This window comes from Eumetopias jubatus, unplaced genomic scaffold, assembly GCF_037043125.1.
Source record: "Eumetopias jubatus isolate StellerSeaLion01/CBP00866 unplaced genomic scaffold, mEumJub1_p1.0 scaffold_13, whole genome shotgun sequence".
In the NCBI taxonomy this organism is placed as follows: domain Eukaryota; kingdom Metazoa; phylum Chordata; class Mammalia; order Carnivora; family Otariidae; genus Eumetopias; species Eumetopias jubatus.
The window spans coordinates 66,817,142-66,832,634 of NW_028274819.1; the positions used below are offsets into that span (position 1 = coordinate 66,817,142).

General features: G+C 42.6%; 1 protein-coding gene across 7 annotated transcripts in view; it reads right to left on the reverse strand.

Moving 5' to 3' along the window:
• Positions 1-15,493, reverse strand: part of SYTL2 (synaptotagmin like 2) — a 120,894-nt gene that overhangs the window by 33,498 nt on the left and 71,903 nt on the right. For all 7 annotated transcript variants that reach the window (XM_028126759.2, XM_088018045.1, XM_028126758.2 and 4 more), the window contains 3 exons: positions 4,706-4,787; positions 3,678-3,792; positions 1,346-2,146 (listed from right to left, as the gene is read on the reverse strand). In XM_028126759.2, coding sequence (XP_027982560.1) covers positions 1,346-2,146; positions 3,678-3,792; positions 4,706-4,787 — 998 coding nt within the window. The remainder of the gene's footprint in view (positions 1-1,345; positions 2,147-3,677; positions 3,793-4,705; positions 4,788-15,493) is intronic.

Consider the following 15,493-nt stretch of genomic DNA (forward strand, 5'->3'; position numbering starts at 1 on the left):
AAACATTTAAGTAAGCACCATCCAATTATTTGGCCATGTTTATCAAACTTCGGTAATTTCCTTTAATATGAGGGTTTTTTTCCATTGAAGAAGAACCTGCTAATTTTTAATTTAAAAAAAAATTCCTGTTCAAATGATTAAAATGTCTGGGGTGCAGGGGGGTTATTGAAAGTGCTTTGCTCTTTAAGAAGTGGATTGATCTGAACAAGTATAAAACTTTAGGGCTGAGCAAAAGTGACCCAGGGTTAACTTAATATTGACTAATAAGGAAGGAGGAGACCAAGTGCATCAGATGCGTGACTGCTGCCATTGTAAATTTTCCTGACTATAAAGAAATTACCATAGGGCTGGAAGAAGACTTAGAGAAGATGGGAGAGAATACACAGCATGATTTTTTCCATTGTTCCTGTTTTTTAAAACATAAGAATTATGAAATAATCATATAGGTATGGGAAAACAGTGTCTCATCCCTTGAGAGGTGTAAGATCTCCAAGACAGGGCTAGTTAGCTAGGTAGCAGGGAAAAGCAGTATTCTCTTTGCCTCTCAGCTCACAGCAGCTGAAGGAAAAAGTTCCATCAGCACTTTTAACATCTAAGAACAAATGGCTAAGAAAATGAAGGTCTGGGGCATCTGGCTGGCTCAGTTGGTTAAACATCTGACTTTGGCTCAGGTCCTGATTTCAGGGTCCTGGGATCAAGCCCCGCATTGGGCTCTCTGCTCAGCAGGAGTCTGCTCGTCCCTTTCCCTCTGCCCCTCACCCTACTCATGCTCTGTTTCTCTCTCAAATTAAAAAAAAAAAAAGTAGGTTCTTCTAAGATTAAAAAAATCTGGGGGGCCTGGCTGGCCAGCCAGTGGAGTGTGCAGCTCTGGATCTCGGGGTCGTGAATCCCAGCCTCACGTTGGGTGTAGAGATTACTTAAAAATAAAATCTTTTAAAAAAAATCAAAGTTTGATTAAATAGTAATTGATAAATATGCATTAGGTGAATAATATATTCTGTACAAAGGTATTAGCACATATTTAATTCTTACTCTATATACACACTTTGATTTAATTCAAAACACTGCAATTTGTTTGGTTAAATATTTGATAGTTACATTTTTTAGGGAAAAGCATAATGGACCAGAAACTATCCTGGTTTTAGTTTTAGTTATCCCTTTAGTTATTGATGATTGAGGAAAACCTCCAAACCCATTAAGAGGCAGTATAATCATTCCCCAGTGGCACCTGCCTGAATTGTAGCTGGAGTGTCTAGGAGGCCAAATGGGGCTTCTATAGGACTGGCCTGGCCATTCCAAGCCCATTGGTTTGGTTTTTATAGTCGGGTAGTGACAAATCTCTTACCAGCAGGGTTTTTGGACAATTCTGATTCAAGCCTTAATAATTCTAATGGTTTAGCTTTGTGTTCATTGGTGGTGGATGCATTTTCAACAGACTCTGGTCTTGGAGTTAAAACTTCTAAGGGAGAATGGTGCCCATTCATTGGAAAAGAACCAGAAGTCATTGGCCGCTGTGTTCCATTTTTTGATGCACTTGGGCTTGAGGCTGACTGATGTAAAGGCAAAGGCTTCCTGTATTGGGAAGGCTTAGGGTCATTCCAGAACTCATCAATGTCCACATTATCCTCCGTTCCATTCCTTAACTTATCAGATTCTAAAACACTAAATTCTCCTACTTCCCGGCCATGGCTTAGCCCAGGACTCTGGGGGAGCTCATCCTTCACTGAAGAAAATCTCACATGCTTCAATGGCTCCAGGGAGTTTGAGAAGTCATCTTCTAAAGAATGCTCCTTCTCAGAAATTCTCTCATGGATGGTGAGGCCAGGGAACACAATTTTGCTTTTGGGTTCCAAGTTCTGATGAAAACGAACTGTTTCCGAGTCTGTGCTGCTGGAACTAGAGTTGCGTTTCAGGATCCCCCTGGGAACCCCCCTTGTGCTTAGGGAGTCTGTCCTTTGTCGAGGAAAAGACTGGTTATCTTCTTGCTTTAACTCATGTGATTTGGGGAGAATTTTCCTGGCTTTGGGGATTGGAGCTTTGACCGGAGATCCATTCTCAGAGCCTGGAAATGTTTGCTTTGGTTTCTCTAAATTTTGGCTTGAAGTATCTGGGATAGATGAGTTTTCTTTTGACTCTGACAATTCACCTGCAAATTAAAACACATTAGGTGACATGTCAAGTGGAGAATAGCTCTATTACTTAAAACGCCTCACATAAACTTAATCTACATGCAGCAAAAGCAGTAAAATATTAAAGAAAATAAAGTATTATCATAAGTGTAGACCTAATTAAAAAGCATTTAAAAATTCAGGCATGAACTTCATTGACCTGTACATTTAAGATTCCTGTGCCTTACATACATACTTTGTGGTATTTTTATACTCAATAAAATACTTTTTAGAAAAGATTTCTAAAATTCCTTAAGGAGGCTAAGGAAAAACACAGAAGCCACTTTAAAAATTTACATATGGAAACCAGAAAAAAGAACTCAATTTTCTTTTTTTTTTTAAGATTTTATTTATTTTTTGAGAGAGAGAGAGAAAGAGAGGGCACGAGCAAGGGGAGGGGCTCGATCCCAGGACCCCCTGGATCATGACCTGAGCTGAAGGCAGACGCTTAACCGACTGAGCCACCCAGGCGCCCCAAGGAACTCAAATTTCTTAAAAAAATCGTAATTTTTTAAAAAGAAAATCTCTAAAACAAAAATTAATTTTTTCAGGGACTCCTGGTGGCAACAGTTGGTTAAGTGTCCGACTCTTGGTTTCAGCTCTAGTCATGATCTACGAGTGGTGAGATCAATCCCCAAGTTGGGCTCTGCACTCTTCATGGAGTCTGCTTTAGACTCTCTCTCCCTTTCCCTCTGCTCCTGCCCTCCTACTCTCTCTTTTTCAAATAAATAAATCTTTAAAATAAAAACAAAAATCAATTTTCTTCAGAAAGTTAAAAAAACAGGTAGCATGTTCCATTGCCTTTTTTCTGCAAAATATTTTACATAATATAATGTGTATCCAATAGAAAGGGGGAAATAAGCTAATATTAAAACAGGATAACTGAAACTCCAACTCCACTGTTCAATGTTAATTTTCTGTCCCTCATCCAATCTTTAACGCACGTGGAATCTTCTTACAGTTGCTTTTGAAGAGACTGAATTGTCTAGTATTTCTTCTTAATGGCATGGAAGAATGGTAAAATTCCATAAGAGGCAGACTTAAATCAATTAAGCCACCAAACCTGATCAAATGCCTCCTCAGGGACCAGGCTGATAATTACAGATTAGAGGATCACAACTTTGTCAAGTGGCTTTTTTTTCTCTTGAGGCAAACTCTTTTAATTTCACACAAACCGTGTCTGCATGTGGCAGACCTCCAATAAGCGCCATTACATGAATGACTGAATGCCTCTGGTCAAAAAATTCCCTAGTTCACTGAGAGGGAACCTAAGGCCCGGAGGTCAAACGACCAGTGTCAGCTCCAAGACTGGAATGCATGAATTTCCAGTTTCTAAAATGTCTGCTTCCTTCCCTCAGGCAGGAAATCAATGGGCATAACATAATAAGAAAACTATCAGGACTTTTCACTTTCTCTTGAAAGTTATTTTAGTTAAAGGAACTCTGAGAATTTCCCTCAGCCCAGAGATAACAAAGATAAAAATATCTAGTCCGTAAAAATAATGTTTACCTTCTTTTGAAGTCTGAGAGAAACCAGCCTTTCCATTTTGTGACAGCTCACTTTTGGTTTGTTGAGATAAGTGATCTTCTGGCAACTTGGAGCTATTAAACGGATTTTTCCTTTGCTGGGGAAAAATATTGTTTATTAAACTCATTTTAAATGTCACAGCAGCAACTCAGTGTTAGCAAATGCCTATTATCTCCAGTATTGATAGTTTTATCCAGTAAACTCTATCTGGCCTGTTTGAAAAATTGCTGTCCTGGTTAATGTGGCCGGCATAGAGTTACCATATACGCCAGAAAAATTAAACTGTATAAAATACACTCAATCCAGAGTCCTACAAAGTTAGACCAGAACCAGGCATTTGAATCTAAACCTCACATTTTACAAAAGTGAGAAAATTTGGACCTGGTCAAGGTTAGGGTAAACCTGAAACTAATCAGGGCAGATTCCCCCCATGCTCTTTCTACCATATGAGACTCTTGCTGTACTAGATTAAAGCTGAACTAAATATAATTGTAAATGACCTTTCTTATAAAAAATTAAAAGATATTTATCAAGGTATTTGAAGTGCTTCATTATCACTATTATGATCATCAATTCCAACGACAGAAAGGGGATCAGTAAATAGAATTTTTTACTAATATAAAACTGAGTATCAATGTTTACTGCCTAGAGTTTCATAAACTGGCAATCCCCTCCCACAAGCAGACCTCTAACAGAGATTCAGGAAGCTAAGAACAGGAATATGGACTGATACGGGACTAACAAGTCACATTCCAAATGCTTAAAAAGCAGCAGTCCCCAATAGCATGAGACTCTTTATTCTCTAGGGCAAGAAATCAGAGTCTTCAGCATGCAGAAACATGGTATTCATCAACTTTTCCACCACAAGAGTGACTTCTTACATTAAACAGTAAAAATCATCTGTATTTGGTGCAAAAAAAAAATCCTCTTTATTTCATGGTGCTTTGCTAAAATGAAAAAAAGAGCATTCTTGCCAAAAATGAGATATTTGGAGTCTGATCTCAATCTACCTTAGCCAGAGACACAGCTGACTTCCTTGTGTTTTCCTGGGATGTATCCATCACGGTGGAGGCTGGATTCACCATGCTAGAACTGCAAAAGAAACAATAATTCAGAGAATAAGCCCTCCCCCTGCGTCTGAAGCTGAAAGCTATTAAGGCAGGACAGCAGAGGATGTTTGTAAAACTGAACTGCCGGGAAGGGAGAGGGTGTTGGGGCCTAGAGATGATTAAGCAGTGAAGCAAAGGCAGGGGCAGAGCAGAAAGGAGAAAGACAGGGGTGAGGCAGGCAAAACCATCCAGCGGAAGCCGTCAGTTTTTATCATGGTACCAGGCACACGAGAGGTTCACAATGTAAATGTGTAGAAATGAACTCATCTCCAAGTCAGAATAACATCAGATGCAGATGACAGGGAGCAACTCATCTCAAGGCAGGGTCGGAGGTGGGGGGTGTGTGGGGGTGGCGCTGTGGCGGACGTCATTGCTGAAATAAAACCCCAGAGTTTCAGGGAGGGCTCGATTTCACAGAACAGCGTGCTTACTTTAACTCAGGCAGGAAATAACCGAAGAAACGATTCAGGTGAGACCAGTGACTTGACAGCAGATCTAAGGGATTCTGTGCAGGGATGCTGGTGCATCCAGGCAACTTGCTGAGGACTCTCAACCCCACTCTCCAGGCTGGTCGGTGAGGTCTTGTTCAAACACCGGAGGGATAAGGCCAAGCACAGCAGCCAGAAGAGGATGGGAGAATAGAAGCCTGGAGCTGGCTCAGAAGAAGGAAGGAGATTCTCTACCCAAGGGACTGGGCAGCCCCAGGACGAGAGCAAGGTGGGAGAAAATGGAGAAAAGTGAGTTGAGCAAGGCTCCCTCCTGAAAAACCATTCCCATGGCTACTGAGGAAGGAGAGACAAAGAGTCAGAGTGGCTCTCGAGAGGAAGGAAAACCACCTACTCAGACTTCCCGCTCCAGGGGCCTTGCCTCAGGCATGACAGGTGAAGTCACTATTGGCTGAAACCACTGTACACACTTAGACTCCACCTGTTCTCTTAGTGACATCACAGAGTCAACAACTTGGAAAATACCTTGGAAGGCACAGGCTTTGCACCATGCAGCAAAGGAACTGGACCTTGGGGAAGGAGAGAAACCTGCCCCAAGGCCACAGAGCCTGGCCCAAGAATATGGTGGCTGCAATCGTGAGCAACATGTCACTGCGGCTTCCTTTCCTTTCCTTCCTTCTGCACTTCAGTTGTTCTTTTTGCACAGATTTAGTCCTGGGAAGAGGCTGAACTTCTGAGGAAGCTGTTCTTCCTTTCATTACCCTCCACATTGTTCCAGAAAGGAATTACAGCAAATGAGGCAGATGTATATAAAATACATCTTTATCAGGTGGATGTGACAAAGAGGGGGAAACGGATGGGGAGGGGAAGGGCAGGGAACAAGAATGGGAATTTATAATGGAGCCAGAATTAAGGCTAATAGAAAAACACATTATAGGAGGTGATTCTTACAACAGGTGGGCACACGCTTCTATCAAGTTGTCTAGCAGCCAGGGTGAAAAAAGGACCTGGTCACTAAAAGAACTCACACTGTCCATACAATAAAAACAGCCAAGAGCCCAGGACTAGAAAGCTATTTCTCCCGACTGCCATTTTAAGGAACCACACAGTGACATGAGGAACCTTATAACACATGCCAGCCTCATTTTTTTAGAATGTTTTGTATCATCTCCTTATAAATAAATCAGTCACATGATCAGAGGACCTGAACCCAGTGTTGCTGGTCGGGGCTGTCCATGGAATACCCATCTTCTCCTGCCACCTTCCTTCTTTCCCCTCCCACTCACCAAGAATGAAGGATAAGCAGGGATGCGACACTTTGCCCTCTCTGCTCCTTGGAAACCCAGCTCCTGTGCCTCCCAGGCCCCAGCTCTGAGTATGTATATTTCACACCATAAAACCAGACATGAAACCAGTCTCTCTCTTATTAAACTTTATCCAGCAATGTGCCTCATATCTACTATGCAACCTCATTCTGTGCGTACATACCTTATCTCTCATAGTAAATGGGAGATTCCCCAGGAGTACCATCTTGACCATCTTCATAACCCCCTGCGATGCCATGTAGAGCAGCTGGTACAAAACTACAACTGGTGAACAACTGAAAAGATGAAGGCCACTCAGCCAGGGCCAGGGAAGGCAGCAGCACATAGGTAACCATGATTTTTCCTTTATTTTTTTCATGTTACTTGCCAAACAACAAGGAGGCACATTATTTAGGCTTTTTTTTTTTTAAGCCTTTGTTTCTATTAGCTCAGAAAGCAAGAGAGAGGAAGGAACAGCACATTCAGAGCACATGGTCAGTCACTAAAATACAGAAACACACAGTATTCACTAGGTTACTGTGTGGTTGGGAGAGGGGAAAAATGACATGGGGGTGGGACACATGGTTAGCTACTTGGTTAGTCTGCTTACTCAGAAAAAAATGAAAACAAGAGTCTTAGGCCTCAAAGTCTGTCTGTGAAAATACAGCGACTTCTTAGGTTAAGCTCTGGCTCTACTCCTCCTGAGGAGCACAGCAATGTTTTGCGTGCCTGCCTATTCATTGGGAAGCATCATTACTGCAACCATCGTATCTTCCACTGGTTTTTGCAACATCCCTATGAGGTATGTACCCTTCTCCCCATTTTACTTATGAGAAAACTGAGGCTTGGGGAGGCTAAGGAACCTGCTCAATGTCACAAAATGAGTTAATGAAGGGCTGGGGATTTGAGCCAGGTGTCTGACCCTGACCCCAAAGACAATCATAGTCATGGCTAGGCTATCCTGCCTCTGACTTCTCACATTAATAAAGCAGTGGTTCATAGTGAGAGGGCTGAGGTCCAGGTGATTCTTCCTTCCCAGGGATTCTCACATTCATCATTTCCTTTCCACCTGCACTGTCACCTCCTGAATTTCTGTGGACTCGATTAGCTTCACATCTGACCTCCTGATTCTCAAATTCCACTCCTCTCATCCACTCAGCATTCCACCACTAAGCTGGGATGGTCTCACACATAACTTTGACCATGTCGCTCTTCTGCTCGTTTCTTTTCCCTGGATCCCCAGGGCCTGTGGAATGAAGTCTGAACTTGTCAGGAAGGAACTGGAGATCCTCCACCATCTACTCAATATACTTCCCCACTCTTCCTTTCTGGTGACCCTTCATGCCAAACAAAGTCGCCTGTCTGCTCATTATCCCCATTGCTATCTGCACTCCGCCTAACCCCCAGCCCTATCTTCTCGTGTTTGCTGTGCTCTCCTCCCAAATCCTTGCTGTCATCTCCAAGCCCCAGTCAAATCTCACTGCCCTGTGATGCTGCTCCTCTATCAGCCCAGCTGGAAGTGGGTCTCCTTGACTCCAATCTTACAGCACATTTCCTTGTACTTTGGAGAAGGAATTTGCTCTCGGCCTGGCACTATTTGTTATCATGTGATCAGACATCCACAAACAGACGCATAATTTTTCCTATGAGAGTATAGTCTCTTTATAGCCAGATACCTTGTCTTTGTTTCTTGAAATCCCTCTCAGAGGCAGTAGACTGTGTCCTGCATATAAAAGATACCCAATACATTCCACAAGATGAGCTTTTTAAACTGTAGCAAGCCAAATTCCCCACCCTGTGCTTGTAATTCTTCCCTCAGACACCCTTCAAAAACTACCTGCAATACCAGAACGAACACTGAGACAAAATGGGTTTCCTCTGTTAAAAGAATTATTAAAGTATTAACTTGTGATATTGGTATTAGGGTTCAAAGTATCTGCATTTTAACACGAGTCTCTGAAGACTTCACTCTAAAGAATCATGTTAGGTACTGTTGCAGGGACTGGGGAAAGAGGTGGGGCTTCCCATCACACCACACGGGCAGCTGGACATTCCATCTGCTTCTGTGTCCAGCCCTAAAGTGCTCCAAAGCACATGAAAGCAACTTTTAAAAGCTTTTGAACCTTACCTGGCCTTTCTCTCTAAAAAAGTGAAAAATAACAGCCAACATCTTATGCCTCCTTTTGAGGCATTTTGCAGGTTAAATATTAACAGTGTTGAATCAGAAGCAAATTTGGCAAGTGATTTTTTTTCACATGTCGTTGTTGTTGTTGACCTCTCCCTTTGGACGGTGAGATCCTTGGAAGCAAATGCTGTATCACATCCCGGGCGCTCAGCACCATGCTCTCCTATGTTACACTCTGTGAAGCTCCAATACATGAATAAACAAATTAAATGGCTCGGGGAAAAAGTGAGGGAAGTAAATTAGAAAATATGCTAGGCCAGGACTTTCAAGTCGGTATTTTCTTAAGTAAAACATTACTTCTCTGGGGGCACCACACTGCACGCTACAGAATTTCTCTCACACGCATATTCTCAGCCAAGTGTAAGACACTCTGATGTCATAGTGCAGCTATTTCCACCATAAGTGATCTGGATAAATCCAAGATCCTATTGGGTTAAGAAAGATTGCTTCTCTGTCTGACCCTCCCCCCTCTCATGCTCTCTCTCTCTATCTCATTCTCTCTCTCAAATAAATAAATAAAATCCTTAAAAAAAAAAAAAAAGAAAGATTGTTTTAAAAAGCTCCATAGAAGTGGTTCTGTGGGGCAGGCCTCTAAGAAATGAAACAGTCACATCACTGGAGAGACAATGTATCCAAGGACAAAAGATCAAATGCGCTGCCCATAGATCGGATCATCTCGACCTTGACTTTGGGAGCAAGCCAAGTGCTCACATTGATCTTATTATTGAGGGGATGGAGGTAAATAGCTAATCCTTCTGGGAGATAGAGATGGGTGGGGGGAGGGAGAGAGAAAAAGAGATTGAGATTGAGATTGAGAGAGAGATAAACAAAAGCCTTCCAGGGAAAAGAACATTAGTAGAAAAATTAATACTATTTCAGAACTAAAGACATGGTTTGAATTGCTTGGTTCCCATTCAGCAGAAGGTAAGAGGGAGATCCACGGCAGAAGTACTGCTGAAGCACAGGCAGCGAAGCTTCAAAACTAGCATTTTTATTCATTAGGACAACTTAGAACAAAACAGTGTTTTAATTCCACCAAAGACAAAGTGAGGTGAGGACACCCAGCTTCCCTTGTAAGAAAACTCATTGCTTTCTCCCACATCACAGGGAAGGGCTGATGCCACAGAAGGAAAAACCACAGGGAAGACTTTACCTTGTTCTCCTTGAACTCATTTTGGAGATATTCATTCTCTAGAGATGTTTTTGATTTAATGGACATCACAAACCTCCCGAGCAGCGAAGCTCCCTCCTGCCTCCGTTCCTTCCAATTCTCTGTCCTGAATGCCCCTATCTTGCAGTTGTCCAAATGTGAGAATACCCCTCCCATTCTCTTCCATCTTTGTAATCACCGGAGCTCACCGTGATACCGCTGAACTGAGAGATTCTCAGTAACACACAGCAATGAAGTCTGAAGGCTATCAGTCCTGTTCCTGTAATTTACCTTTTCCCCTTCTCTTTCTACTCACTTCCTGAGTTGCAAACCACTTCAATCATTCACTTATTCATTAGTTTGTTCGTTAGCCCTCATTCACTGTTATTCTTTATTTCACAATTATCTCATCAACTATTTTCGTTCAGTTGGTCAGACTCTCACTCTCCATCTATTCTCCATTCATCCCATGAGACACTTGTTGGGCACTGTGGTATGTGTTAGGAATACTGCAGTGAATCAAACAAAATATAGCAATAAACAAAAAGCTCTTTCCTTCATGGATCTGGGGGGAAGGCACAATACATACGCACAATAAATATATAACACGATGTCAGGTAGTGAGAAGTGTGCTGAAGGACAGTAAGAGAGCATGCTGGTATGCATTAATGCATGCATTCATTTCCATAGGTACTTATTCCTGAGTACCTACCATGTGTTAGATGCTTGGGACATGGTGGTGAAGTCCATGTCCCTGAGAAAGAAATGCAGGGACACTCAGGCCTAGGAACCTGGATTTTTAGAAGCCCCTTGGGCAGTTCTGACCAAGTTGACCCAGTTGAGAACTTCTCATCAAGTGACCCACATATCCTTTATAAATTATCAGATATCTGTGTCCTACCAACCCTTCAACCCTTTCTTCTAATTTCATCTCTAAAACTCCACCATATGTTTTCTCTTTTCTCCATTCCCTTCATTAGGTTCTTACCATCTCTCACCTAAACTTCTGTTACAATGTTCTAATTGAACTGTCTAACCCCATCTTCCGCAAAGTTACCAGAATGATCACTCCAAAAAGTAAACTTGATCAAAAAGTCATTTAATGGCTTCTTGTGACTTAAGGAAAAAGTTCAGCCTTTTAGCCAACACTCAAGGCTCTTGACAATCTGGGCCCAGCCTCTTCCTCCAGCCTGACTGCCCACCACTCACACAGTATACCCACCAGACTAGACCCCTTCCACGTCTCCGACCTGCCCGACCCCCATGTCATCCCCTCTGCCTGTATTGTCCTCTCCCCATGTCTATTTGCCACATCCTTCTCATCTTTCAAGAACTGCCCTACATATAACTATCTCTAGAAGCTTCCCTGACAATCCCTCCCACTGACCCTAGACACGGTCAGTGCTGCTACCGCTGTGCTCCCACAGCTTTTTAATTATACTTATCACATCACAATTTATGATTATACATGTCAGCCCCTTTTGCAAACAGTAAGTTCCCTAAGGACAGGAACCCTATGTTGTTCATCCCTAAATTCCTAGCTACCATATTGTATACAATAAACAATAATTACCTACTGACTGAATAAATGGCTGAATGAAGAATGAATTAGTAACCCTACAGAATGATTTATTCTATTGGGTGCTAGCAAGACATTAGATCAGTGTTTCCAATCAACTGCAAACAAGTACATTTAAGCACTTTATTTCCAGTAAGTAGCCTGAGTTGCCCAGTCAACCTATGGGTTAATTGTTCCATTCTAACCATTCATACCTATTTCTCTTATTTTTCTCCACATTCCACTCTTGCAACTGCCTTTCTTCTGGCCTTTCTGAACTCTTTTGCCTGTGGCCCAGGCTGGCTCACAGCACCCCCTGCTAATTTTGCTCCAGCAAAAGCAGTCACTGACCTTTGACTGATGACATCTATCACTAGGGCTGGTCTGTATAGAGTCAGAGAATAACAACCACATCCTTGGTGTGATACCAGGGCACTAAGATGCCCACTGCCCCTAACATATTCCTCTCTGCACCTAACACCTTGCTTCCCTTGGTTGAAGCTTCTGACCTTTTTGTATTTGAAAGGTAATTCTTTAATCTTCAGAAACCATCAGGAACTGGAAGTCCTCCCAGCAGAAAGTCTGCACAGTGTGGGAGACAGTCATGTGACAGATCTCTGATTTCTTTCATTGAAATGCCCTCATCCATATTACACACCAGATATTAAGAACTACTTGGGCTGTGTGTTAGGATGCCACAAACACGCTCAGACTCATGTTCAGTGGGGTGACCATTGAGAAAAGACAAGAAGCTCAACATTTCCATCCATACAGGCTTAAGTTATTAAAAAGTCAAGTATTTCTTAAAGTGGAATGCATGTTGGATCCCCTTAAAGGAGAAAGGGGAGGCTACCAGGCAACTGAGGGACATGGGAGGTGGAAGGGCATGGGAAGAGGAACCAGAAGGAGGAAAGAATTGGGAAGCTTGGAACACACTTGAGAAACTATCTCTTTTTAGAGTACTGGCCCCCTGTGACACCACAGAGCTAAGACAATATAAGCTACCACAGGGACCAGTTCTCAGAGAGGCAGTCTTCAGGGAAAAAGAGAAAGAGAGACAGAAACTACAAGGCCAGTCCACTTTCAGGTTCCTTCAGACCAAAGAAGCACCAACGGTGGGGACATCCAAGGCCCTGTCAGTAGAGAGGCTACTAGACTCTCAGTGTTGTCCAGGGTGCCTAACCTTGTTTCACAGAACACATGATCTCAAGTAACAAAGGAAGGTCTTCTCATCCCAGAGCAAGTCCACCTCTACAGTCAAGACATGTTATACCTCCTTTATGGGCAGGGTCCTGACCCCAATGGGAAAAGCTTCTCACATCTTTATTTGTGTACTCCCCACCTTGGCTCAGCCATGCCCTATGGATTATTATGGAAAGGACATGATGTGCTACAAGGTGTGGTTCATGGACCAGTGGCAGTCTGAGAATTGCTTATTACTGGTTCACAGTGAGCTAAATACAGAAATTGAAAGTATGCATTTAGAATCATTTATAGCAATTTGCTGAGACATCCCAGCACATGATCAAGGGTTCATATTTTGCATGCCTTTGTTTTCTGTATTTCATCTTTGTTATATTTTATAAAAGGTACCAATCTGTGATGACTAGAAATACACATTGTTTAGGAAACCAAAACACTAGTCTTTTACCACAGTTTGTGCCAATACTGCCCAGTTAAAATTCAGCAACCAGCACTGGAACTGTGAGCATTTGGAGTTTTCCCTTTGCTACTCTAAAGAAAACCTCACTCTCTGCTCCTTTGTTTGTCAAACCTCTCTTTGCCTCCTCACACGACAGGTGCAAACAAAGATGAGTTGTTGTTTTTGTTTTTGTTTTTAAGATTTTATTTATTTGTCAGAGAGAGAGAGTGCACAAGCTGGCGGAGCGGCAGGCAGAGGGAGAAGCAGGCTCCCCGCTGAGCAAGAAGCCCGCTGTGGGACTCGATCCCAGGACCCTGGGATCATGACCTGAGCCAAAGGCAGATGCTTAACCAACTGAGCCACCCAGGTGTCCCAACAAAGATGAGTTGTGAAAGAACACAGGTACAGGATGGTGGTCGAGTTCATGCCGGGCACCCATAGCATTTCAGTTCTTCTCAGGCAGGACCATACAGAATTGTGCCCATAGAAAGAAGGAATCTTGCCACAGAGCCTATCAGAAAAACTCCTTCATATATTCCACATATGAGTGAAACCATATGATAATTTTCTTTCTTCGATTGACTTATTTCACCTAGCATAATACTCTCCAGTTCCAGTGCAGAAGATCATAAAGGAAGGGGAGGAAAAATTGAATGCGAAGTCATCAGAGAGGGAGAAAAACCATGAGAGACTCTTAACTATGGGGAACAAAGTGGGGGTTGCTGGAGGGGAAGTTGGTGGGGGGATGGGGTAACTGGGTGATAGGCATTAAAGAGGGCACATGATATGAGCCCTGGGTGTTATACGCAACTGATGAATTATTGAACACTACATCTGAAACTAATGATGTACTATATATCGGCTAATTGAATTTAAATTAAAAAAAAAAAAGAAAGAAAAACTTCTTCAGAAACTACAATATCTAGTCACTGTTGCCTCACAACACTCCCAGACAGCTGACTCCTGCCTGAGAAAATATTGACAGCTACTGAGTCATTCTATTGAAGCTCAATTCCTCTAAAAGCACAGGCCCCAAAATACACTTAACACACCCAGTTCCCAAAGGTTAAAGTATAAGTGAGAAACACCGCAAGAACCTGATACTGAGTCAAGTAGTAGTTTCTGACGTGGGAAGGAGGAAGTATACATCAGCCCCTTCCACAGTTCTGGATGATTACCACCCAGGTCACGTAATGAGCAAAGCAGACTAGATGCATCTAACATTTTTATTCTTGCCTTCTCGACTGTACCTCATCTATGTTATAATAACATAATTATAAAGCCACTGGAAATTGACAATTTTCTTTCTTCCTGTGAAATGCTAAATGGTTCCCACATCTCATTTCATTTAATCTCGTAATATCCTGGTGGGGCAGCTCTGCTCTGATTTACAGATGAGACCAGAAAGACTCGTCTGAGGTCACACAAGGAATGCAGGAAATAATGGAGACATGAATTGTGGAAGCTGTATTAGCAACCTCAAATTGAGGAAGAGGGGAGATACACCCACCAGCCTGCCTGAGGTCATGAAGAAAATGAGCTGGGCTAGGAGGGCAGTGGTGCCTCTGTCCCCCAAGCCCTTTGAAATGAAATGAGTTCTTGGGAGAAAGACAAGAAGTCTGACCCAGACAAAACTGTGCAGTGAGCTAAGATGGCTTCTGACACCCCCAAATCTCCTTTCCCCTTCTGTGGGACTTGTACCCATCTCCCCTAGTCAGGCAGTGTTCTGGTGTCCCTGTCCCCTATCAAACTGGCTCTTAGGAGATGCTGTCAGCTCCTTGATGGTGATTCTACATGACTGTGTTCTCACTCCTGGAGTTTCTAATACTCCAGGTCTCATCTTTCCCTATGGAAGGATATCTTTTTTCCCATTAGGGAGTGTGCTGGTGAATGGGAAGTCTCCCAGGGGAGGTGGTAGGGGTAGGGTCTCACCCTCTGTGAGAGCCCATACTTCCATTCACTGAATGCCCACTATGTGCTATGGACCATGTTAAGAATTCTACATTTACTAGCTAATTAAATTCTCAATAATCCTGCTGGCAAATCCTTATCCCATTTTACAGTCGAGGAAGCAAAGACCCAAGAAGTTAATAGTGCAAGGTCACAAAATCAATTAGTGGCTACTTACTGTTTAACTTCTAGCCAACATGGCCTCTACAGACATAACAGAACATTACAAATCATCCCACAGGGGAAACAGTCCAGTCTACCACCCATGGAAAACAAAGTGAGTCCTCTCCAACAGGGAAATAGACAATGGGTACCTTAATAGAATCAGTATTCCACTATCCATGTGATATAACTTCAGTCATATTTGGCTCTGAAATGCCTATGGATGCCTATATAGACCCTCTCTCTCACCTGTAAACTATGTTTGAAACATCCCTGATTCCCAGGTGCCTCA